Source organism: Danio rerio, chromosome 17 (genome assembly GCF_052040795.2).
Source record: "Danio rerio strain M-AB ecotype USA chromosome 17, GRCz13ab, whole genome shotgun sequence".
Classification (NCBI taxonomy): Eukaryota; Metazoa; Chordata; class Actinopteri; order Cypriniformes; family Danionidae; genus Danio; species Danio rerio.
In genome coordinates, this window is record NC_141037.1 from 35,319,476 (window position 1) to 35,344,720 (window position 25,245).

Genomic DNA, 25,245 nt, shown 5'->3' on the forward strand with positions numbered 1-25,245 from the left:
AATAAAAAAGTATATTGTTTTATTCTTATTATTTATATTCCTACTCCATGTTGTTATATATTTAAAATGAAGAGGTTCTTAAAGAATCCGAAAGCATTCGAGTTAATCGGTCAGTATTATTTTATTGACTGCAATCCGCTAAGCAATTTGCTTTTTAACAATATTGAAGTTGCAAGAAAATGTGTTGACATGTAAATAATGACCAAAATCCCTTTTCAGTCACATGAATTCAAAGAGGACAAACAACTTATTAAGATGTAACATTTATGATAACAAAGCTTAATACAATATATATGTTGTCATTTTTTGCTTAGTGTTAAGTCAGATGTGTATTTAATGTACATACACATATACTTGTATTATTAATTCAGTAATTCAAGTAAAGGAAGATTGTTTACACCGTTACATTTTAAAGAACTTTATTGCCCCCTACTGTTAAAGGCTGGTCATCCCCCCCCCCCCCCTTTAATAAAACTACATTTAATTCTCTGTTAAAAATAATAATAATGAACAGATATATACACAATACAGTATAACTTGTGCATAGAGGACAAAATAGTTTATTTTCTTAAGTGAAACACAGTAAACAACAAGAACAAAGTTTTAATGTAGTAGACAGGTTGAACAAACATTAAAACATGCTTAGCATACAAAATGTAATCATGCTTATAAATTTGTTTACAGGAAAAGATTCCAAAATCTTTTAATTACAGTATTACTATGGTGCCTTTGGCTATATTAAACTCAAGTTACTCGTGCTACAAAGTGTTAAATTGTTTTCGTTGTGCAACGTCCACATACAAAGTACATTAGTGTGATAAAACACATTATTAAACTGTATGGAAATTGAATAACCTGCATATACATTACATTTTTTGCTAATGTTTAAATATTTTAGCGGGAAATACAAAAAAGCAAATGCATATAATTAAAACAGTCCTTTTTTGAAGTCATTAATGTAGTTTTGTTGTAAGCAGACTCCAACAAGAGAAATACTAAAACATAACACCACTAAAAAGAAACAGTTCAAGCCTACAGTGTGACTTACACTTAATGCATAAATCTTTTTTATTTTTCCTGTGTGCAATTTAACATGTTATTGGTCACCCTGAAGAATGTACAAAGTAAGAATGCTTTGTCTTTACCTTCTAATGTTTACTTCATATGGCAACATTTAGATTTTGTGATTATTCAAGTCAAAAGGTTGAATCAAGTTCTTTTAAATGGTAATATGGAGTACAAATATTGGTTTAAATGACAATGACAGTTTTTACAGTGTAAGAAATTAGTACTATTCAATCAGTACTGCTGCATGAATTTAATGATTGTATATGTCTCTACTTGTGCTAAAGCTAACAAAATGGCCTCAAGTGTGCTTTTCAAATATACTCAAACAGTGTTGAATCTCAAAAAAATTGATCTTTAGCTTAATTCCATATAAATACACATAAAAATGCAAATATTGCACATATTTTAAATAGTTAAAATGCTGGTGTTTGAAGAATAAAAATGCACCAACTTTAGAATATTCTAAATAAATTGATTTAACTCTCCCCTTCAGCTTCCTCCTCTTGTTTGATGACAGGGTTCCCTAAAAATGAAAAAGATTATTGTTATACAATGCACTTAAAAACTAGTTTCAAACTGAATAAAATTAAAATAAATAAATCTACAAATTTCAACAGAATTGAGGTTGATAAAAATGGAGTTTTAAATTGCACCTATGATAAAAAAATCTACTTTTCAAGCTGTTTGGACAGACGTGTGTAAGTATAGTGTATAGACCGTCATATTGGGGTGATTTAAACACACCCAGTCCTTTTTTTCAATTTAACAACATAAAAACTGTGGACCAATTGGAGCGTTTTTTAGTGTGGCCCCCCCCGCCCACCAATATTGATTGACAGGTGCGCGTCACCATATCCTCAATTTGTTGTTTCACGTCCGCAATTTTCAGCGTGTGAGTCAAAGCGATGTCACTACAGGAACACCCTTGCCCTATTTTTAGATGTAAGGCTCACTGGGCTCAACAAAAGATCAACATTCACCACATGATCATTGTAATCAGAATTATTGTTTGTAACTTAGTTTGTTTGTAGGTAGGTTTGCAAACTAGTCTACTTTTGGGCGGCGCCCAGTAAGGATTCGGGACACTTCGTGTTTCTGCCGCGCCACAGAGCTCCATCTGAATAGTTTTATTTTAAATAACATGCAAATGTCCGTGTCTGGTGTGCTGTCGCGGCTCTAAGAGGGCCATCCGGTGCCTCAGTCAAAGTTAATTCAGTGTGCGTGGTTTTTAGTCTTGGTGTACAAGCTCGGAACTTTAAACTAGCACACAGTTGGCTGTAAAACTATCCGCTTGTTAAGTGTGATGTCACGCGAAGCAGCTTCCGGGTCCAAGCACTCTATTCAACTGAATGGGGAGATTCATGAAATGCTTCTAATAAACGTTTACAAAGCGATTTAATACTTTCGAAAGTCACGATCGCAATATACATGTCCATGCTTAATATCCAATGGCCAGAAAGTGATTAATTTTTTTATAAATTGTTAAATTTTTGGTATTTGTTATGCAGCAAGCCCAGAGATTGTTGTGTACACTATGACTTTATATAAAATTAACTTTAATGTGTGATAGGAATAAAACGCGATCATAAACAAATGATTTCTCCACTCAAATGAATGGCGGCTTGGACCCGGAAACAGTATACATACGTCACAAACACGTCACCACTTAACAAGGGGATACAAAGACACAGATGATTGTGTACTTCCTGCTTGGTCTGTGTCCGAGTCGTACATGTACGGCTGAATGCTGACCCTCTCATTCATGCTGCTTCTCTCTGACTGCCTGTCTGTTGCCAAACACAGAGCAGGGCAGAGCCTTGTTACGTTGGGCGGGAATTTGAAACTGATTTTCATGTGACGCAACACGCCCCTAAAACAGCGAGCTGTGTACACGCTCCCTAAATGAAACTTTTTAACACATTATAATAAAAAAATCTGAACTGTGATTTGACCTGAACCTAAACTGGCACACTCAGAAGAATCATAATATTAATATTAAATCATAACAAAAAGAGTTAAACTATGTGCCCATTAAGTTACAATCTGTTTGGGCACAGTACCAAACAATCACTAGATTAAATTAGTTAACTTTTTTGGTCATATTGGACTACAAGTAAACACATATAAAACATTTAATCTTTCTGAATCATACACATTATTGTTTTTACAGTATTACTTACCATATTGTAAATATTCATGTACCATATTCACATAGCCATAACCAAATTTTGCAAGATTTTTGATAAGTAAAAAAAGGTAAAACAATCAAAGAGCAGATAGAGGGTTAAATATGCTATTTACCATCTAGCTTTTTGAGTTTGGGAAGTCTCTTTGTAGCCTCCTCTATCCAGTTGCCATCTGCAGAATATTTTTCTTCTAATGGGTTTCCCACAAAGACAAGGTCAACCAGTGATGGAAGATCTGCCAGTTTCAGAAACTCCCCTAAAGAAACAAACAGCTTCATAAATGTTCATCTCTAAAGCAACGTGATTAAAGCTGCTATTAGACTCACCCCACTCCTTCACCAAGTTGTTGGACATGTATAAGACTTTAAGTTTCTTCATGACATGAATTCCCTTCAGTTTTTCTATGAGGTTATAAGAGATCCACAGCTCCTCCAGAGTATCACCCACTGCCTCCTATGACAACAGAAGACATTCTGAAGTTGATTTCTAGCTTTTAGGGTAGTGTATGTTAGGGCTGCATGATAATGGAATTATCTGACATTGCACTGTCTTAATAAACAATGAAATCATAAAACATCCCTTGAAAAGTAAGTGAAAAAATAAAAAGCACTATTTTGTTTTGCTGCAATAAATAAATAAATAAATAAATAAATAAATAAATAAATAAATAAATAAATAAATATATATATATATATATATATAGCAATATGAATCTAATTTCACTGGATAATTTGAATAGCTCTATTTGGAAAGATCTGCATTGATCTGCACTTAATATAATATAATATAATATAATATAATATAATATAATATAATATAATATAATATAATATTATATTATATAGTATAATATAATATAATATAATATAATATAATATAATATAATATAATATAATAAATTACAATCATAAATAAATATGACAGAGCAAAAATAACAATTAAGTTAAAGTAAAAAAATTAAAACAAAGTTAAATAAACAGTGCTTTAGGTTTTTTTGTGGAGTTTACCAGTATTCAGATACAAACATTTAACCATCAATCAAAATAACATGCTCATCATCCAATAAATAATTTTTTACAATAATGTAAAAATTTCATCTTTATATGTTATTCTTCAATAAACAATCTATTTCAGCTAGATTAATCCAACGATGTGACTATTGTAGATTTACACATTGCAATATCTATGCTCAAATGATATACAGTATTGTTCAGCCCTACTGTATGTTTACTATGACATACACATTTGTTTTAATGCTATACAAATGCTATTAATATCTCAAAAATAAATGTTGACATCAATTAAAAAATAGTGAACTATGTCAAGTACACATGGGTAGATTAAAAAAGAGCACAGTGATACAATGAATAATATTAACAATATAAAAAATATAATTTGGAAATAATATTGATTCACAGCTTATAAAAATAATTCAATTGACCACTTGCACACACACGTGCACAAAAGCACAAACAAAAAAATTTATTGAGACATCTTTTTTATTGCCTTGCCATAGAACATGTAATGCACATGCATAAGATGTCAACGTTTTCAAAACAAATATTTTTGAAGCTTTCATGGAGATAATAGTGGTATTATTTTTAAAAGTTTATTTTTTCAGGCCCTACTGCCATGTAAATTATTGGCCAAATCGCAAAAACAAAAAGAAAAAAAAAATAGATGAAAATATGTTGTGTAAAGGCCTCTCATATGTTTTAATGTTCTTTTACTTTACTTACGAGTCCATTGAGGTTTTTGATGTTATTCCGCCCCAAGGACAATATCTTAAGGTTTTCTAAGAGAAAAATAGAAACATAATATTCAGGGATCAGAAATGCACATAAGTTATGCTCTTGAAAGGTGTACTTACTTAGACCATTTAAGTTGGCAATTTTTTCAATGCAGTTTGTAGACAAGGACAATCTCCTGGAAAGGACAGTACAATAAAGATGTAACAGTGAGTTATTATCTCTGACTCACATGGTAGCTGGTGTATAAGACAATACACACAAAAATTAGAGATGAATATTTAGACTTACTCGCAGTTGACAAGATTAGAGAGAGATGCATCCATTTTTTCAATGGGAGGGATTTGACCATAAAGCTTTACTGCCGTGGCATCATTTGCTTTTTCACCAGTTTTTTCCTCCTAGTATTTAAAAAAAAAAAAACAAGTAAAATATTTAAAATCATTATATATAATTCCTAAACTAACACAAATCAGATCATACATTTTACTCAAGTAATGTTTAAAATTTGGAAAAGTTAATCAATAAACTAAATTGGCAAAAAATGTTTTACCCATTTCACCAGGGCCTCTTTAATAGTTGTTGCTTTTGCCTGAAAACACAAACAACAGACATGTGACTAGTCACTCACAACAAAGTGAAGCAATGTTTTGCCCAAGTCGTGGCAAAAATGAAGTTTGGTTTTAGAGCACGTCATTCTACGGAGACCGCAAACTGTTACTTTATTGAACAAACCAGGGCCGGAGTGGGACTCCTTTTCAGCCCTGGGGTTTCAAGCCTCAGACCGGCCCACCTAAGTTCACGACTCACTATATTAAAATAAGGTCATTTCCAATTCAGTTTCTAATTACACTATCACGTCTTTTTTTTTTTTTTTTTTTTTGAGAAAACAGCTGCTTTAGAACTTCAAATGTTCGACAACCCAAACAGTATTATATGTCTCAACAATAAAAATGAAAATAATAATTTACTCAGGCGAGGATCAAACCCGGGTCGGCGACGTTGTAATCTAACGTGCTAACCACTGGGCCACAACGGTTGTATAATGAGTAGTGACTTATAACATTATAAACCTGCAGGCTGGTTATATATGAAAAGAGCAGAGAGCTGTATTAAATTAATGAATAAGAAGACTGTGGTCAAGTAAATGAATAAATTAATTTAAAAAGTGTGACTGCTTAGAGCAACAGATTCTGGAGCTAGGGACACCGGCCCTCGCGGCCAAAAAACGGACCGGCCCACCGGGAATTCTCCCGGTCCTCCCGATTAGCCAATCCGGGCCTGGAACAAACTAAATGTAGTTGTTGGTGCTGTCTTTCTTGATTTTAAAAAGGCCTTTGATAATGTTAACCACAATGTACTTTTAACTAAATTATCGAGATTGAATTTTTTTTCGTTAATGCATTATTATGGATGGAGTCATATTTAAAATCGAGAAAGCAATGTACAAGAATTAATGAGACACGCTCACCATTCATCAATTGTAATTTTGGAGTTCCACAAGGATCATTTCTTGGACCAATTTTGTTTAGTTTATACATTAATGATTTGCCTTATTGCTTCAGACTGGTTATACTGTTCATGTCTCACCCTCAATGTAAGTAAAACTGTGGGAATGTTTTGTTTTTTTAATTAAGAAAAACGAGCAGCATTACTCAGATATTTTAGTTAATGAAGTAATAAATATAGTTGATCATTTTAAATATTTAGATATAATTATTGACTCAAATTTAAATTTTAAAAAACACATTAAGAAGGTTTTCAAAAGTGCTAGAGCAACCCTGAAGATCTATAGAAACATTAGGCATCAGGTACAGTACCTATGGCTGTAGCTAAACTTTTTATGAATACAACGATTTTCCCTCACTTATCTTTTTGTGCTACAAGCTGGTCCCATACGAACATTACAACATCAAAACAATTGTATAAACAAACTGTTAAAATTTTAGCTAAAAAGCCAAGGAGCTATCATCATTGTAATTGTATTGCACAACAAAAATTACTAACATTGGACAGTTTCTTATGTTATGCTGATGTGTGTTTAATGTATAAAATATTTAATGATCTTGCACCACCACCCCTCAAACAATGTGTGATTGTAAGCAAGGAAAATATACGATATATTCAGTTAAACTTAAGAGAACTGTGTTTGGACAATCCGTTTTTTCAGTCACAGCAGCAGAAAGTTGAAATAAAATACTAATGTATATCAGAGAGAGTACCACTTTTAATCATTTTTAAATTGTTCTCAAAATTTGACTTAAACAAAATCAAACATGCAGCGGCTGCATATTTGATTTTGTTTAAGTCTAATTTTGAGAACAATTTAGCAGCCACTGATTTGATTTCATTTTATTGACAATGATGTATTGTATTGTATTGTATTGTATTGTATTGTATTGTAAGTGTATAATGTATTATCTGTTAAATTTGTTACAACTTCCTGCCCAGGGACTACAGATGTAAATTAGCTTTATAGCTAACTCTGGCACAACATGTCATGTTGTACATTGTTCCTGTATAAATAAAAATAAATAAATACAGTTAAGAGGAAATAATAACATGCTACTGTATGTTATTAACAGTTAACAAATTATTTATTAACAAATGACCCTCAAAATAAACACTGTTCTTTTGTTACTTTAAAGCAATTGTTTTTTATGTTATAAGGTTATGTATAGAGCAATTTAAGATGTCAAAATACCTAGTGTGAAATGATCAATATAGTATTGATGTAAACCTTTGTCCTGTAAAAGAGTGTTTTTTTTTATTTAAACAAGTATCTTATTTGTTTAACAATTGGCATATATATGCCAATTGTGTGTGCGTGTGTATATGTATAAACACACACACACACACACAAATACAAACACACACACACACACACACACACACACACACACACACACACATATGCAGTATTACTATGGTATACATGGTAAGATTCCAAACTTTTATAGTTTCACTTTTACTAATTAATAAGCAGTTAATTAGATCAAAAATAGTTTTATTGGAATTTTTTTAAACTTTTTTATTATAATAACGATTCAAGGGTCTAAACGTACCCCTAAATGCTAAAAATACCATAAAGATTCTGCATTTTCAATATTGAAATCAGCAACTCTCAAGCTGATAAACGCAGATGCTAATTTACAAGCTGGCTATCTTCTCGGTTATGTGTGTGGTCTAATCTTAACCAAATGTAATTACTCAGCTAAAACTAATGGATGCATTGCATTTAAAACTTAACTACCTAATGTTTAAACAGCTAGCATTGAGGCTAAATGTTTATGTGCTGCAACTGTCTGACACAAGTCATGAACATCAATGCAGCTTGTAATTCTAGCCTGCATAATAGCTTCCTGTTACATCCAACACCAAACACCTGATTTCCTCCTTTTAAGGAACATATATTTGGTCTCAGTGACATCGCATTATAAATCGTATTAAAGGCAGAAATAATAGGATGGAAACTCACCATGTTGTTCTTTGCGGTTGCTATGGAACTGCCCTCACGCACGGCGCGTGCGCAAAGGGATGCTTCCGACATTCACTGAGCCGCGTATCCGCAAGCAGAAACATAGCGCTGGCCGCGTTGCCATGTGAAAATTTCATTATATAATTATTCTAAAGAGCAAAATGAACCAAAAATGCGAAAATGACTATGAGAGCGAGCTAGGATAAATAAATATAAATAATAAATTTTAAACACCAGTTAAAACATATATAAAAGGTATGAAACACTTTTGGGAATGTTATTCCTGCAGCTCGTTGAAATACTGAAGCTTTTAACTCCTTTTATTTTGTTGCCCTCGATCGCCTACTTTCATGTTGAATAAAAGTTTAAATTCGTGTAAACGTGTGTAAAACGCATTCACACGGTCCAAATCTTGTATTATGCTTTAAAGCAGCTATACAGGAAGTTTTATTGTTGCCTCTATAATGTCGTAATATACCTTACACTGAACAGTTTTAGGACTGGGATTGTATGTTGCAGTATATGTTCGCCATGCATAACATCATTATCCTGGCTTTATGTTTACAAAATCCAACTGAGTGGTTCATGGTGTGATTCCTTAGTTAGACCACTGGGTGGGAGTGATGTAATAATGATTGCAATCACAGACACGCACGCACGCACACACACACACACATGCTTTGGGGTGCTTTGGGGGGGTATAAAAGACGGAGTATGATAAATGACTGGAATGCTAATCATTTCATCTATCATTTTAAAATAATACATATGTCATAAAGTTGTAATAACAGATTTTTATCCTAATTATGACTTTCTATTATTTCTTATCTCATAATTATAAATTATGTCATACAGTAAGGGTAATTTATAAAGTTTTATGCATCATTTTTATAATTTTATTATAACAATTTAATGTTTCATAATAATAATATTACAAAATAAAGTACCCATTATGGAGCAGTCCAGCATTAAATTGTATATATATATATATATATATATATATATATATATATATATATATGTGTGTGTGTGTGTGTGTGTGTGTGTATTTTCTTTTTAGTTGTACATTTATTTTTACAATAAAAACATGTAAAATGTAGAGATTGCATTACTTAAAATATTGAAAAGAAGATTGAGCAATATAACAAATAGCAATATAAATAAAAATTAAATAAAAGCAGAAAGGGTGCATTTTAGGACTTCAGCCCCATAGCTGGAATTGCTTATGGCCCCAAAAACACTAAATCCGCCCCTGACTACAGGTAAAGCTTTACATTACGTGTTAATTTGTCTGTCAAACTTAAGATTCGTAAACTATCAATAATAAATATTATAAAGTTTGATTAATAAAATCAAACTATATCTGTATATTATTTAATATGCTCTGAACCAACATATTTTGATATTTTGATTAACATTAGCTTTCCGAGTACTGGGTTGCAGCTGGAAGGGCATCCACTGTGTACAACATATGCTGGAAAAATTGATGGTTCATTCTTTTGTGGCGACCCCTGATAAATTAAGGGACTAAGTTGAAGGGAAATGAATGTCTGACTGAATGAATAACATTAGCGATGGTTAATAAATGCTATAAAATGTATTGTTTACTGTTAGTTATTGTTACTTATTGAATTAACTATAGGTAACAAATTAGATCTTTTGTAAAGCAACACCCAAATATCTATTTATTACACCATTTAACCAATTTATATTTAGGACAGTGTTCTGAATCATTAATCAGTGAATTAAAAGCAAAATATAAAATATCTAAATGTTAAAATCAGAATTATTAAACCCCCTTTGATTTTTTTTTCAAATATTTCCCAAATGATGTGTAACAGAGCAAGGAAATTTTCACAGTATGTCTGATAATATTTTTTTCTTCTAGAGAAAGTCTTATTTGTTTTATTTTGGCAAGAATAAACGCAGTTGTAATTTTTGAAAAAACATTTAAGGTCACAATTATTTGTCCCTTTAAGCTATATATATATATATATATATATATATATATATATATATATATATATATATATATATATATATATATATATATATATATATTTTTTTTTTTTTTTTTTTTCTTCCCATTTAAATGTCACTTTAAGCAGTATAGAAGTGTCTTGAAAAATATCTAGTAAAATATTATTTATCATGGCAAAGATAAAATAATCAGTTATTAGAAATGAGTTATTGAAACTATGATTAGGAATGTGTTAAATCTGTTAAATAAACAGGGGGCCAATAAGTCAGGGGGTTTAATAATTCTGACTTTAACTGTATGTCTATAAACATATAAACTTCTGCAAAATGTTACATGTTGTAGTCTATATAGACATTGCAAACATAAAGTTCCCAATACAATCTAATGTGTTCGGAATGGAAGCACTACATGGGAATATTGCATTTTCAAGCCTGATGTCAGACTGTATGTTCATTAGAAATTGAATATGTGTTAATCTGTACCACCCTACTGTGTCTTATATTTGCATAATAGTTTTTTTCATTATTATTCTTTTTTCATATAGTCCCCCATGGTCGGTCGCTTTAAATTGCTTTGTCTGCGGTCTCATTAGTTGAATGCCTATTTGTCACATTTATACGGAGGAAATCAGTCGCATTACGCAGGCAAAACCATGAATAATGAGATCCAAGAAATTGTCCTCAGTGCCGAGGAACACTTGTATCTTGGTGATCTGACACACGCATGCGCAGTGCAGCCCAGTGACAGCCGAGCAGCCTCCTCAAGAGCCCAGCAGTGAGAATTCAGACAGCAGCAGTCAAGCTCTCCAGTTCCTGTTTCCGCCACGACTCGCGAAGCATCCCTTTCATTAAAAACATACGCGCTGTGGAGATACCAGTTCGCTAGTGCCAAATCAAGGTAAGTGTATCGCTGTTACATACGACCACATTGTGTTGAGGAAAACGACGTTTTTCTCGCCGGCGAGTTCGCTCCATCCCGGCCTGTTGCTAGCAGCCTTGACTGCTGAACGATAAAAATAACGGTCAGGTTTGCAGCTCGGGTGCATTGTGCTTTCGCGCCGTTATACTGAAGTCTGCTCTGGTCACATAGTCATTATATGGTCAATGTGATCACGAAACAACTGTATAATGTGTTTATGTACTAGAAAGAGATGAATAGGATTGCGAATGGTTATAGAGGTGCCAGATATGTGAAGCCTTCTTTCAGCAAATCCTATAGCGCAAACGAGTCTGCCATGCAAATATGCCGTTCGACATTATTAATGAATTGTTTGTATTATCACGGCTTCCGAAGTGATGCAGCGTAAATGGACGGCATGTTGGACAGAAAGCAGAAATCACAACAGCAGCGCTAGAGTGTCCATGTTTATGTGGGTAGAGAGGAGAGAGAGGCAAGTTAACGCGAAGCCACTGCAGAAAGCGGAGTGTTTACTTTTATGCCACTGTGAAGAATGCAGCGTACTTGGAAAGGAAATATGCTCAAAGGGATAGTTTGCTGGGGTGGATATGAGCTACCTGGTGCTGTTGTTCTTATATCTACATGAATTTGTTTTCTATAAAACAGACATTTTGAAGAATGTTGTGTATATCAAACCTGACGTGACACTGAAAGGGGGCTGAAAATGTCAAGCCTCGGAAATGGTCATAAATGTGTAATAAAGTAGCCAACAGAACTACTTGACGATTTTCAGTTTAAAAAAAGTGATCAAAAGAATTATTTTTTAGTTAATAGCCTGTATATGTGATGACTGATGAGAGGAAATCCTCTAGACTATTTTATTTTAAATGTTTATAAAGCTTATATATAAATATATTAAATGAAATGTTATCTGAAATTTACACAACACAAATATTAACATTTTACTTCAAATTCATTCATTTATTCTTTTTTCTTTGGCTTAGTTCCTTTATTAATCATGGGTCACCACAGCAGAATGAACTGCCAACTTATCCAGCAGATGCTTTACACAGCAGATGCCCTCCCAGCTGCATACTAGCAAACACTATGGCCAATTTAGTTTATTCAATTCACCTACTGTATGTCTTTGGACTGTGGAGGAAATCGGAGCACCCGGGGGAAACCCACACAAACAAGGGGAGAACATGCTAACTTCACACAGAAATGCCAACTGACCAGCCAGAACTCGAACCAGCGACCTTCTTGCTATGAGGCCACAGTGCTAACCACTGAGCCACCATGTCACCTTACATAACCTAAACCTAGTTAATCCTATATTCTGTGACGTTCTGCACTATACATTTCTTACTCCACTATACATTACTACTTCGTTTCTATGGTCAAGTTCTGCAGTTTCAGCTGGATTTTCTTTGTAATTACATTGTTAAATAGTATACATGTCAAAAATGTACTCTCTTTGCCTGAAACATAATAGATCCTTTTCACATTTCCAGGTTTTTAAATAGTTGTGTAAATAGTTGAGAAAAATTAGAGCGCAGTGAACCAGAGAGTACGGCAAATATTTATTTTTCTACGATCCCATTTGCTGAAATAATTTAAGAAAAACTCCACGATGGTGTTATCAAGACTTTCAGAATTCAGAGATTGATGACGGCAGCCAGAGGAGAGAATAATGCCAAATTTACTATCAGCCCCGTAGACGCTGCATTAGAAACACCTCTCATTAGCGGTAATTTGTTTTTTATAAGTTGACACAAAGATTCTATAATACAGCCATAAATGCATATAATATGTTTAAAAAAAATTTTATTAAAAACTTTCAAGGATTTAAGATTTGGATGACCATTAAACATGTCATAACAGTCTTGTGAAAAGGGTCCGTAAATGTGAGTCAATTAAGACAACATTTACATTTTTTAATGAATTATACCCAAAGAAAGAAGCAGGTAGTAAAAGCATGTTATGCGCTTCGATGACGCATGGAATGCTTATTCCGGGTCCAAGACGCTACTTATTTGAATTGAAAAAATATTCATATATGGCCACTATGTGTACAGTATGTGACAGTCTCTGGACTTGCTGCATCACAAATACTAAAATTTTAACAATTAAAAAAAATTGATCACTTTCTGGCATCGAATATTAGGCATGGTTATATATATAGCGATCATGATTTTCAAAGGTATAACAACGCTTTGTAAACATTTATTATTACCATTTAATGAGTCTCCCCAAACAGTTTGATAGAACGCTTGGACCCGGAACCCACTTCGCGTGACGTCACACTTAACAAGTGGATTACAAATATGATGATGATGACGTTTTCTTGTCAAAGTTCCCTCAAGTCTTTTTGCTTTACTGTACAGGGTTTGTTCTCAACTGCAATTGAAACAGAATTAAATGTTATATAGGCACAGGCATTATTTGTCTCCTCCAGTGCTTTTCTTTACTTAATCCACTGCTATCAAAACTATTAGACACACTTGAGGACGTGCACCATTAATTATCATCTTATAACAATTTGGCTTCACTCTTATAAGGCTACTTTGTGGTTTTATCTCCCGTCATGTCATCTGCTGTTTTAATCGATGCTTAGAAAACATTTGCCTCACTTAAGAGCCTTGTAAAATCAATGTGTTCTACAGATGTTCGGCCATAATGCCCAGTCCCTGCTTTTCCAAGCGTACAGCGATTAAGTGCCTTCATTGTCAAGTGTGTTATTACATCTACTAAGACTCATGTGCATTCTTTCAACATTCATACATCTTTAATAGTGCTTTTTTGCACTGAAGCAGCTTATCTCGCTTGACTTGAATTAATGATATAATTAAATGTGCCGTTTTAATTGATACCTCCACAAGCTTGGGTATCTGGTTAGAGATGATGAGATGTTTCTCCTCTAATGTCAGATGGCCATAATTAAAAATTAAACTGCTTTCTAAATTTGCCCTGGATCATTTGATTTGTGTGATATTTCTCTGTTGATAAGCAACAATGTATAACACAAAATTGTGAACATTTCAATTCATATTGTAGCTACATGTTATGTGTATGTTGTGACACAGGGTATACAGGTCTATTCTTGTGTCAGTTAAGAATACTATCTCAGTCAATATACTGTGTGATGATGACTATTTGTTCAAATAACAAATTTATGCTTGGCTTTTAATAATACACCAATATTTTACAGATGATTCTCTATCTGGCCATCTGAGATTTTCAACACAGACTCATTTTGTAAACGGAGGCCTATTTACGTTTCTAGAAATCATGAATTATGTAGCCAGAAGTACATATGGCTGCGTTTTGCATTTAACCCTCTATGGCACAGGTGTCAAAAACAACCCTCCAGGAACTGAATTTGATATGTGCTCTATGGCATTATTTGCCCTCAGGCAACAAACCATTTTTTTTTTCCTACAAACGCCCCGTTTAAAATCTAAAAAATAAAAAAACACAAAAAACTAATAATTAGTTGGTCACCAATACAGTTTGATGTGGGCGTGGGTTTGATCTTTCTTCTGGGGCAAAAGAGCCGTTTTTTGGACCATGTCGTGCTTGAGCGTGCTTGCTAGCTGGACGCAAGATAGATTGAACTTTTTAAACATATTTATATTTAAATATCTTTATATTAAAAATATGTGTGATATGCATGGATATGTGAAGAAGCATATTTGATTGAGAAAAGACACTTTTTGTTATTATCCATATACTAAAATGGTAGTTTGTCATTTGTTGCCTCAGGGCAACATTGTGCAGTCAGACCACTTTTGTAAAAACAATAACATCCTATGAATGGAAATGTGCAGAAATGTATAGGTATCACCATAATATATATTTTTTGCTTCACTGTATACTACTCACAAGAAAATTTATGTTGAAACATTTCATTGAAGTAAAGAACAAGATTGAGAAGTTAGGCTCATTCCTTCCGACTGCGAGCTTGAAGAGTCACATTAGCTATGTTTCCATTCAAAGATGCAAATTAAACTTACAAAAAGCTACAGTTCTGCACAGTTTATGTTTAACCCTGAATAAACAAACCTGATTAAACTTGTTGAGTTCTTCAGGCTTGTTTGAAACCTAGTGTGTTGAAGCAGGGTGAAATATTTCTTCCTCCTAAAACAAAAATTCATGCCATAGAGGGTTAAATCAGTGGTTAATCAGGTTAGTCAGTGCTTTTAAAACCAATATTGGTTGGGTTTAGGGAAAGTGGAGGGTGGGTCAGGTCGATCACTCAATCAGACAGTCAGTTAGTTGACAGCGGCCTCTGATGGATTTACGTGAGAACAGCAGGAATAAATTGCACTCGCAAGTTAAATTTAAGATCTTAAAAAGCGTACACAGTGGCCTCTGGTGGATTTGTGGTTCCTGTCTATGGTTCCTGCATGTGTAGTACTGCCAAAAGTGCCAGGAGTAAAAATGTTAATACCCCACCAGCGGGGCAGGTTGTAACAGGCAGAGCGTTAAAAACCAAGCGGCAACCTCCCGCTCTCCCTCGGAAAGCTAATAAGGAAATAACTGAGACTGCAATTCATCGAAATTCCGCTAGTCCTGGCTCCATAATAGAGCAAATTTCAATTGAGCCCACTGTTAGAATGGCCAACTTTACTGCAGAAAAAAAGGTGTTTACAGCCTGATACAAAGAACGATTTTGGTTCATATTGCTAATATTACCCTTGACAACTGTGAGGGGGGTGATTTTTTTAATAACTCATCTGTTTCCTTTATATTAGGCTATATTAAGTTTGCATAATTAAGAGCGTGGCCACTTGAGTGACAGCTAGGTCTCGCTGGTCACCGTCACTTCACCTCAGCTGACTCCGGCAGATTAGCCACTGAACTCAGCATATTCATCATATTTTTGTGTTGTTTTATGTGGCTTTACACAGTCAGTTGCCTTTTTTACTTATTTCTTACAATTATCAGATGATTTGGGATGCTGTATGCACTTAATTGTGCTCACAAACCATTCATGTGGCCTCTGTTTCCCATGTGAGTAAAGTTATATATTTATACACCATCTCTATAAATTTATTTGTTTTATTATAGATCATTTATCGTTTATATTTTTCTTTAGAGCTGTAAAGCACTCCAGAATCTGACAGATTGATTAGCTGTAGGCTCTAGAACAGTCATCTGAAGCGTTGTCATACAGTTTTATGCTGGATTTCATCAATAGTCTTGCATTTACTCAGACTACATACACACAGACTATATCTGAAGTGTTTGGAAGTGGTTTGCGTTTTCCTCTGGTAGAGAAACGTCATAAGAACAATGCTTAGTTGCTTAGTGTATTACAGCAGTGTTTTTAAAAGTCTAAACACTTTATTGATATAGTGTACAGCCACGCACATGTGGTCAGAATACAAACGAGTCACAGGTAATAAAGTATTAAGCAATATCCCAAAGTAACGTCTGTCTAAGCCAGATCCAAGCAAAATGCCAGCAGGTGTCTGTAGGTCCGCTCACTCTCCGCCTTTTTGCCCTTGTTTGGTATCCCGCCGTGGGTGCGATAACGCGCGAACAAAATGGTGACGGACGCAGATTTCACACAATGAATTTGAATTCAAATAGTAGCTATATTTCCACACCACTTGGCACTTTTTAAAAAAAATTCTACATAGCACAGTGTTTATTTATTTACTTATTGAATAACACATTTTGATTCATTTGCATTAAACAAACGTAAAGCATTTTTAATATAAACATTTCTCAACATTACGCTCCAAATTGACAAATTACTTTGTTAGATTAATTGGTGTCCAACAGTGTGTGGCTTATTTGTAACACCTTGTTACAACTAACCCCACTGTGTCATGTTTTCCTATAAACTGGCTACCAGTCACTTTGTGTATTTTACATCTTTCTAAATGATTTCATTTTTCAGCTTAGAATACGGTAATCACAACAATATAAGATTTCACTAACATACTTTCACAGATTTTTTTAAATAAAAAAATATAGAGTATAATAATAAATACTTTTATGCTGCAAAATTGGTTTCTCCTGTATTTCTCATCCAAATTTCGCCAAACTTTTTTAAGAACTGGGAGGAAGCCTTCTGCCGACACTGTGGTGAAAACCTTGGAAGCATTCCATGGTAAATCCTAAGTAAATACCCTAAAACTCTGTGTTACATTTACCTTCCGTTTTTTTGTGACCCATGCTCCTATAGGCTACAAAGGTTATTTTTATGGGTCAGGTAGAAGTCCCTCCTTCATCTTTCACTTTTTACATTATAGTCAAAGAAACTGAATGAATTTGACACTCTTTTGCTATGTTTGCTATGTAGAGCTGTCCTATCCAACAGCAGTCCCTGTAACCTCCCTAAGGGGTGGCTAATTTAGCTAGGAGCCTTTTACAGGGATTTCTCTTACAAATACACAAACACATAGACTTTTAAACATGTTTTGTCAGGTGTTTACATTATGTTTATTATTAGTTTGCATTTGGTGACCTAATATACTACACTAAGTACACTTAAGTCATTTGTAAAGGTTAGATCAGGTACAAGTTAATAATAACCTTGCAGGTAAGATAATAATAACCTTGCAGGTTAGATTAGGTAACAAATTTATCCTTTTTTGTGCAGTATCAAACAGCTTGCTCTTGTGCAAACAGTACCAGTTTTAAAAGGTGACAAATGATACATCCGTTCATGTTTTCATATTTAAATAAAACTAGCTGTTAGAAAGGTTGTATCAGGGTGTGATGTGACCTTACTTAAATTACCAGTCAGTGAAGAAGGCCAGTATGTTAGTAGTCTTCATTTCTTTTGGTATTGTAATTATCTCTCTTGTTGAACGTTTGCTTTTAATCTTAAAGTTATTTTCAGTCAATCACAACTCTTGTAAATGAACCATAAATATGCATTAATTTGTCATATGCCCCTGGAGTCTCTTTGCAGTTTCTGCTTCATAAGTGTCTAGTAATGACTCACTCGACTCACATGGTTATGGCCGTGAAACATTAACTTGCAAACATAACATGTGATTATGGGATTTCCATAATGTGTAGTTTTGCGTTCCTGCGTGATCTAAAGCTACCTTGGCCCATAAAGGTTTTGCTTGTTGTTTTTTCAAATGAATGATACATACAGTTACAATCTGAATTATTAGCCCCCCTGTTTGCCCCCCACCCCTTCCTTTTTTTTTTTTTTTTTTTTTTAACGGAGGGAACACATTTCTAAACATAATAGTTTTAATAACTCATTCATGATAACAGATTTATTTTGTCTTTGCCATGATGACAGTAAATACATTTTTCAAGACATTATATACAGCTTAAAGTGACATTTAAAGGCTTAATTAGGTTAACTAGGCAAGTTAGGGCAATTAGGCAAGTTATTAGCCCCTTTCACACATATAGACCTTTCTGGAAAATTACCGGCAATTTTCCGGATAGGTCTGTATGTGTGAACATGCCTTTTTTCAAAATAATGGTACATTCGTTCCGGCAATTTTCCGTGCTGCATTGTGTGATTGTAGAAGAAAGATTGCCGGAAAGAGCGCGTTCTAGACGTGGAACGTCTACTTTAGACAATTAAAACACTCAGACACATTCACATCCGCATGGTTTGTGAAAATAAAAGCCTTTGAATATTTTTTCAGACGCATTTAGCTGCTAGATGTTAGCCAGTGGCATTTCTATGTTCCTTCTTAATGCCAACTGTGTTAAAAAATTATTGATAAAATGTTTTAGGGTTGTATTGATAGATGATGCCATCGTGCATCAGTGATGGTCAGTAGACAACACAATGCTAAGCCGGCATCGCCAATACTCCGCCACGCCCCCGTCGCAAAGCATATGCATGTGGAGGCAGTGAGGCAGTGAGTGCCAGCACACACATATTAGGAACTATATTAGGAACACACATATTAGGAACATCTCGAAATCTGAAAGTGTTCCTTCATATGTTTTCATATAAGTTGTTCACAATACTAATCCATCCACAGAATTTGTAATGTTGTCAAGTGTGTAAACATTTAGCTGTGGTTCACGTTTCTACATTTGGATGTCTCACAATGCAGCTGCATGAATGCTAAAGCTAAAAATAAAAGTCAAACCATCAAAAAAAGGCCATCTATGTGTACAAATATAAGCGCAGCAGTGTATAGGTCATTTCTGGTTAACGATGTCAGAATTTGCCTGTATTTTGGAATAGATGTGTGAATGGTCTTTTTCGTAAAAATTCCAAAAAGTCCGTGCCTGTGTGAACACCTTTTTTATGAATTTACCGTGAATTTTCTGGATATTTATCGTTATCACTGTATGAAGGGACTATTGTTTAACGATGGTTTGTTCTGTAGACTATTGAAAAAAGATATAGCTTAAAGGGGCTAATAATTTAATAATAAGAAATTTTAAACTGCTTTTATTCTTGCCGAAATTAAACAAATAAGACTTTCTCCAGAGGAAAAAATATTATCAGACATACTGTGAAAATTTCCTTTCACTATTAAACATCATTTGGGAAATATTTCAAAAAGAAAGAAAAAAAAATCAAAGGGGGGAAATTATTCTGACTTCAACTGTATGTGGTGACTGCACATGGTCATGTAACTGAACACTTTGCCTAGTGGAAATCCACTACACGCATGTCTGTCTTGTCACATTTGTCATATATGAGTAATGAACTGAGAAATCTAATAATGCCCTCAATAGATAATTGTCTCCTGGGGTGAATTATGAAGAAGAATTATTAACCCAAGGAAAGACAGTTCTGGTTTATGCTCATTTTATTGAGATTGAATGAAGGAGTAATAGAGTGTGGGGATTTGCTACTTTCTTAACATACATTCGCCCCGTGCTGTGAAGTGAAGGTCAGGATGGGGGCTGTAGTAAAGCTCAAAATCACGGATCAGACAGGAGCAAAGGGAATCTCTTTCCCCTCCCCCGCTCCCCGTGCTCATCTCTTCTATTCTGCCAATATCAGGTGACTACTCTTGGCTGAGTTTCCATAGCAATGTGGGCAGTGGGCGGGGATAAAGAGGTTCTGATCAGTTTTAATGATAGTGTAGTTTGCCTCTCTGAAAAGGAGATGGAAAATCTCTTCCAGGAGGTTTTGATTGGAATGGCAGGGAGATGTGGGATTGGACGACAGGGACCAGCGTTTACAAGTGCAGGTGTGTGTGTGTGTTTGCATGAGATGGATGATGAAGCTGCGGTGGGATAGGATAATCACATGGATGAGATCTCTGGCGGGGATCCTAATGGCAGACCATGTAGCTTTCCACATGATGAACATTCGCAGTCACTCTTTCCCCATTCTACCTCAGTGGCGGTGGACAGCAAGGAAGAACGACCCAGCTATTGTCTTTACTTGCTCTCTCTTTCCCAGGACAAGGGAGACCATAAGTCATTCTTCAGGGCCGTTGGAGAATATAAAAGTCTGTGTGTGTGTGTGTGCATGCTTGTGCATTTGTGTGTGTTTTGCTGGTAGGTTCTTGGCTCACTGCTTTTGCGCCCATCAGACTTGACAGTGGCCAACGACAGGGAGCTGTTTCATCGGCTATAAATACCACACTGCAATGTGGAGCATCGCTGTGGCAGCTGCAGGGGAACTGCTCCGCCATCGCCCACACACGAGGAGAGGAAGGGTCAGGATTACACCAACCACAGACCTTGTTTGACCCCTGCAGGAAAATGATATGTTTTTGCACAAACATATGGTTTGAATGATTAAATTGGCATATTTGCGCTGGAAGCCGTGCATTTGCAGTCATCATAGTCAATGATTACCTACCTCAGGGCTTCATTTAAACCAGAGGAAATTTGTCGCACAACGAGTTCTCCATGCCCTTGCCATAGTCACAGATGAACGGGAGCGATTGTGCCAAATGCACATCTGCATAGGCAGTTGGTAGACTCTCTCAGATGGCAGGGTGAACAGTCCTCAGCAAATTGAGTTGAGACCCTTGTTTTGAGTTGCGAACCCAAAGGCGCTCTATTTGCACAATAATCGTGTCTTCTGCTTGAGCTTCTTGCATACAATCAGGCCAAGGTTAAGAGGCAAAAAACTAGCAACAGAAATAGACTCTAACATTTTTTTGCAGGTCCTCATGTATTTGGTTTTTGTTACACCCCATTATTCACCCCGCTTCTTCATCTGTGCTAGCAAACACGCATCAGCTCGCGGGAAATTGTTGATAGGTACAGTAATGCGCAAGGTTGGGCAAGTTACTTGAAAAATGTAGTATGCTAAGCTATTAGCTCTACTTAAAATGTAGCTTAACTACACTAAAAGCTACTCTCTGGGAAATGTAGCAAGCTAAGTTAAAAGCTAGTTTTAAAATATATAATTTTTATTGCAATAAAAAAAAATACATCCTAGCTATTTTTGCAATTTTCATTTTTAAAAAGAAGCAACTTAAATCCAAGTCAATCATATGTTAGTGATCAATAAAACTGTCAATGAAACATATGAGGCATAATTACACAGTTCAATTGTTTACTGCAAATAATATGCTGTACCAAACAGAAACAAATTATAGTATATAACAGCAAAAAACGAAAAAATCTAATAAAACCAGGTGTTACACATCAAAATGCCATTGTTATTTATATTAAAGGGAGATATTTAGCAACAAGCATTATATTGTACATTTACAACTCTTTATTAATGAATTAATAGTAATTAATACTAATAGTTATTATCAATGTATACATTGTATACTCCTCTTCCATAGTCATCTTTGGTAGGCAATATTACAGACCAGAGTGAGAGATGGCAGTAATGCACCAAAAAGTTTGCTGTCGACCACCATAAAACAGGTAGAAGAAAAAAGTAATCACTCTCACTGTCATATGAATTTACTTTCATCGGCTAAACAACAACCTCACAGCTCCGTGTATGTCGGTGCCGTCACTTATTATTCTGCGATTGGTAAATGAAGCTTGTGTGGACGTTTCTGCGCTACTTGACAAAAAATAGCTTTGCTACAAAAAACTATTTGATTTATAAAGTAGTGACGCTGCTACCACCACGCTGCTAAGAAATGTAGTTAATGTAGTAGCATCACTACTTTCCCAATGCTGGTAATACACTGTTTTTGACTAGATTAGTTTAGAAACAATTTTAACAAGTAGCAGAAGACTTATATGAATGGAATTGATATTTCAGATCAAGCAGATTTTTTTGTGCAATTTGACATGCTTTTTTTTACAGCGCATTGTGTTCTGCATCCTGATTGACTGTAGACCATTGCCAATCAATCTCCTCCATGCCGCGTCACCTGTATAGTACAGAATGTGTTTAGCTTGCCAAATTTACATACATTTTCGCTAACAGTTTGCCTTTGAAGTGCTGTACTGTGTGTTTGCAAGTTTTCTTCCTAACAAAATCCGTAATTATGATGAAACCTTCTGCACCATCAAAGGCACCTGCGGTAGCACCCAAATAGCATAGGGAGATGCTAACCATTGGACAGAAATGACTTTTGGACATGCTAATGGAAGGTACCCTGCAGGCACAGGATGTCAACATGACGTCATATTGACGGTGTACCACAACGTTGTAGGGATGTTGGATTTTGTTTGGAAATAAAAATCGTGTTGATGACAGAACCCAATGTCATGCTGACATCAATGTCCAACGACCAACCTAAAATCAACCAAATATCAATGTCTAATCATGTTACACCTTGATGTGGTGTGGACATTACCACTTTGACATCTATCAGATGCTGGATTTTGGTCACTTCTAACTTAACCTAAAATCAACCAAAAATCTATGTAATTTGACATCATTATTGGACGTCGAAACAATGTGGTCCTTGGACACTGGCTAGACATTGAATTTTGCACACTTGACGCCATGACCTAAATCTAACCTAATATTATTGTCTTATGATATTGTGTGCCTGCTGGGTAGAAGTTACGTGAGTGTTAAATCAAGAGAAAAGTGTGAAAATGTTAATGTCTATCTAAGAAATGTGTATGTGTAGTGAGGGGTTTTACAGCCTTAAAACGTCTATAAAAATTGTATAAAATAAAGCTGACTACTTTGTGGATTTCACCTATTGCAGGCTACTTTTGAATAACTCTCATGATTAATGAGGGAGCACTGTATACTAGGGATGTAACGGTATTGTAAATACTGTCATACCGCAATATTAATTTTTTTCGATATTACCGTAGTCGCATGACTCGGTAAAACTATAGGTCTTCTGAGAAAATTTGCTCAGGCGAATGAAGCGATCGGAGGTACTGGAAACTACAATTCCCATCAGCCCAGGCCTGGCCATAATCCCTTGCGGTCTGTTGTCGCTACAGATCCAGTAATGCGGAAATGGAGTGTGCTGCTAGTAGCGGGGATCAAAAAGAGCTGGAAAACCCTAAAGCGGGTGTTGTCGCCGCGCGCGTACTGAATAGGGGTGTTGTCGCGCGAGTTCTTATCAGCTGTGTTGTCGCGCGCGTACTGAATAGCGGTGTTGTCGCACGAGTTCTTATCAGCTGTGTTGTCGCGCGCGTACTGAATAGCGGTGTTGTCGCACGAGTTCTTATCAGCTGTGTTGTCGCGCGAGTTCTTATCAGCTGTGTTGTCGCGCGCGTACTGAATAGCGGTGTTGTCGCACGAGTTCTTATCAGCTGTGTTGTCGCGCGAGTTCTTATCAGCTGTGTTGTCGCGCGCGTACTTATCAGCTGTGTTGTCGCGCGCGTACTGTAAAGCGGGGACGGAGGGTATGTCACGTCGCGGGGGCACTTTTGATCATTTTGGAAGGGAACTTTCTATCCAAGACTAAAAAGGGCATGTGCACTGCACAGGTTGAGCACTGTGTGTGCACGTGCCTGCAAGTTGGGGAATACGACTAATAATCAGTCATGGGGACTGCAGAAACACAGCACACTGTTCAGATTGATGCAGACATGAGATCTCTATCTCACTCATGGTTTGTCCTCTCAAGTGGGGGAAAGACAATGCACAACATTACCCACTGCTGTCAACCTGGGCCAAGTCATATCTCTCTTGTCCCAGAAACCTCAGTCCCAAATGAGAGGGTTTTTTTCTGTTGCAGGGGACATTGTAAATACCCAGAGATACCAGCTTTTACCAGATTATATTTATATGATAATTTTCCTTTAAACCCATCTCAATCTAAGTGAGTGAGTGATTAAATGTTGAATGTGATGAGTTTTCAACACTACTAAATTGAAACTTAATTTTTTTACATGTTTTAATTTTTTTTTGTTATTAAAATTGAAGTTCCTGTTTCAAAGCTTACAGATAGATGGCTAATTTGTATGTCATTGACACTTTTGGCACTTTTTTAAAGTATTTTCATAAGTTTTGTTTTTTCCTGTAAATGATTCAATAAATACTGTACCGTGACATTCATACCGAGGTATTACCGTACCGTGAAATTCTGATACCGTTACATCCCTACTGTATACTCAGTGGTGAGTGTCTGGTCTGGATAGTAGCATTACAGAAGACAATCAGGAAACCCATTGCAATAATCAAAAGATATTTAAAGTTTGTTGGATGAGTATTGTGACATCCAACTGAACTGGAATAGTGGATCAAGGGCTCTCACAGCAATGAGATGAGAAATCTTTCTATGGTGTTATGACCGAGCCATCAAAATTATATCGTTAAAGTCTTTACTTTCAGAACAGAAGCCAATTTTTAGATTTTGGTTGTCAATTTTGATTTCATCGTGACTTAAAATCCACAAAGAAAGTCTAGTAGGTAGTTCAGTAAAAACAAAATACATCCAATTTAATAAGACTTAAGAAAAATTTGGAAATTGTGATGTAGTATACCACAATCACAAACATTCTTTTCTTAGTGAGATGAATTAAAAAAAATCACAATGTTTTCAGTCAAACGGATCATTTTCTATGCAAGTTTTACTGGGACTG

The 25,245-nt window shown here is 35.2% G+C and overlaps 2 protein-coding genes across 3 annotated transcripts in view; one reads left to right on the plus strand and one right to left on the minus strand.

Annotated features, from left to right (window-relative positions):
• Positions 1-534: 534 nt before the first annotated feature.
• dnal1 (dynein, axonemal, light chain 1) lies at positions 535-8,516 on the minus strand. The gene is given in 8 exon segments (NM_001003442.3): positions 535-1,591; positions 3,370-3,510; positions 3,581-3,707; positions 4,994-5,049; positions 5,125-5,180; positions 5,294-5,403; positions 5,556-5,594; positions 8,481-8,516. Coding segments are annotated over 8 exon segments (579 nt in total). The 5' UTR covers positions 8,484-8,516; the 3' UTR covers positions 535-1,544.
• A 2,714-nt stretch (positions 8,517-11,230) lies between these two features.
• fut8a (fucosyltransferase 8a (alpha (1,6) fucosyltransferase)) overlaps positions 11,231-25,245 on the plus strand; it is a 174,856-nt gene continuing 160,841 nt past the window's right edge. Inside the window, exon 1 of one of the 2 annotated variants that reach the window (XM_087289657.1) lies at positions 11,231-11,358. The gene's annotated coding sequence lies outside the window, so the exon portion shown is untranslated. 2 annotated transcript variants of the gene reach the window in all.